The sequence below is a fragment of the Oxyura jamaicensis genome, chromosome 25 (genome assembly GCF_011077185.1).
Source record: "Oxyura jamaicensis isolate SHBP4307 breed ruddy duck chromosome 25, BPBGC_Ojam_1.0, whole genome shotgun sequence".
Taxonomy (NCBI): Eukaryota; Metazoa; Chordata; class Aves; order Anseriformes; family Anatidae; genus Oxyura; species Oxyura jamaicensis.
Window position 1 is genome coordinate 1,777,380 of NC_048917.1, and position 290 is coordinate 1,777,669.

Below are 290 nucleotides of genomic sequence, written 5' to 3' on the forward strand. Positions count from 1 at the left end.
TTCCACAGCAGTGTGCCACCAAGTGTGTCCCACAGCAGTGTGCCACCAAGTGTGTTCCACAGCAGTGTACGACCAAGTGTGTTCCACAGCAGCAGTGTGCCACCAAGTGTGTCCCACAGCAGTGTGCCACCAAGTGTGTCCCACAGCAGCAGTGTCAGTCAGGTGGAGTAAAAATTTCGAGTCACTCTAAAAAGTACTGCTCTGCATCAAAATGGCCCTGGTAAAAAGGAGCGGGGGAAAGGAAGGTCCTTGGAAAAACAGCGAGGTATGGCTTTGGGGCAGGGTTATTT

General features: G+C 52.1%; 1 protein-coding gene across 1 annotated transcript in view; it reads left to right on the forward strand.

Annotated features, from left to right (window-relative positions):
• Window positions 1-290, forward strand: part of LOC118178207 (keratin-associated protein 9-1-like) — a 5,840-nt gene extending 5,550 nt beyond the window's left edge. Inside the window, exon 2 of the mRNA XM_035346534.1 lies at window positions 1-290. This exon is cut by the window's left edge and continues 973 nt beyond it. Coding sequence (XP_035202425.1) covers window positions 1-224 — 224 coding nt within the window. The 3' untranslated portion in view covers window positions 225-290.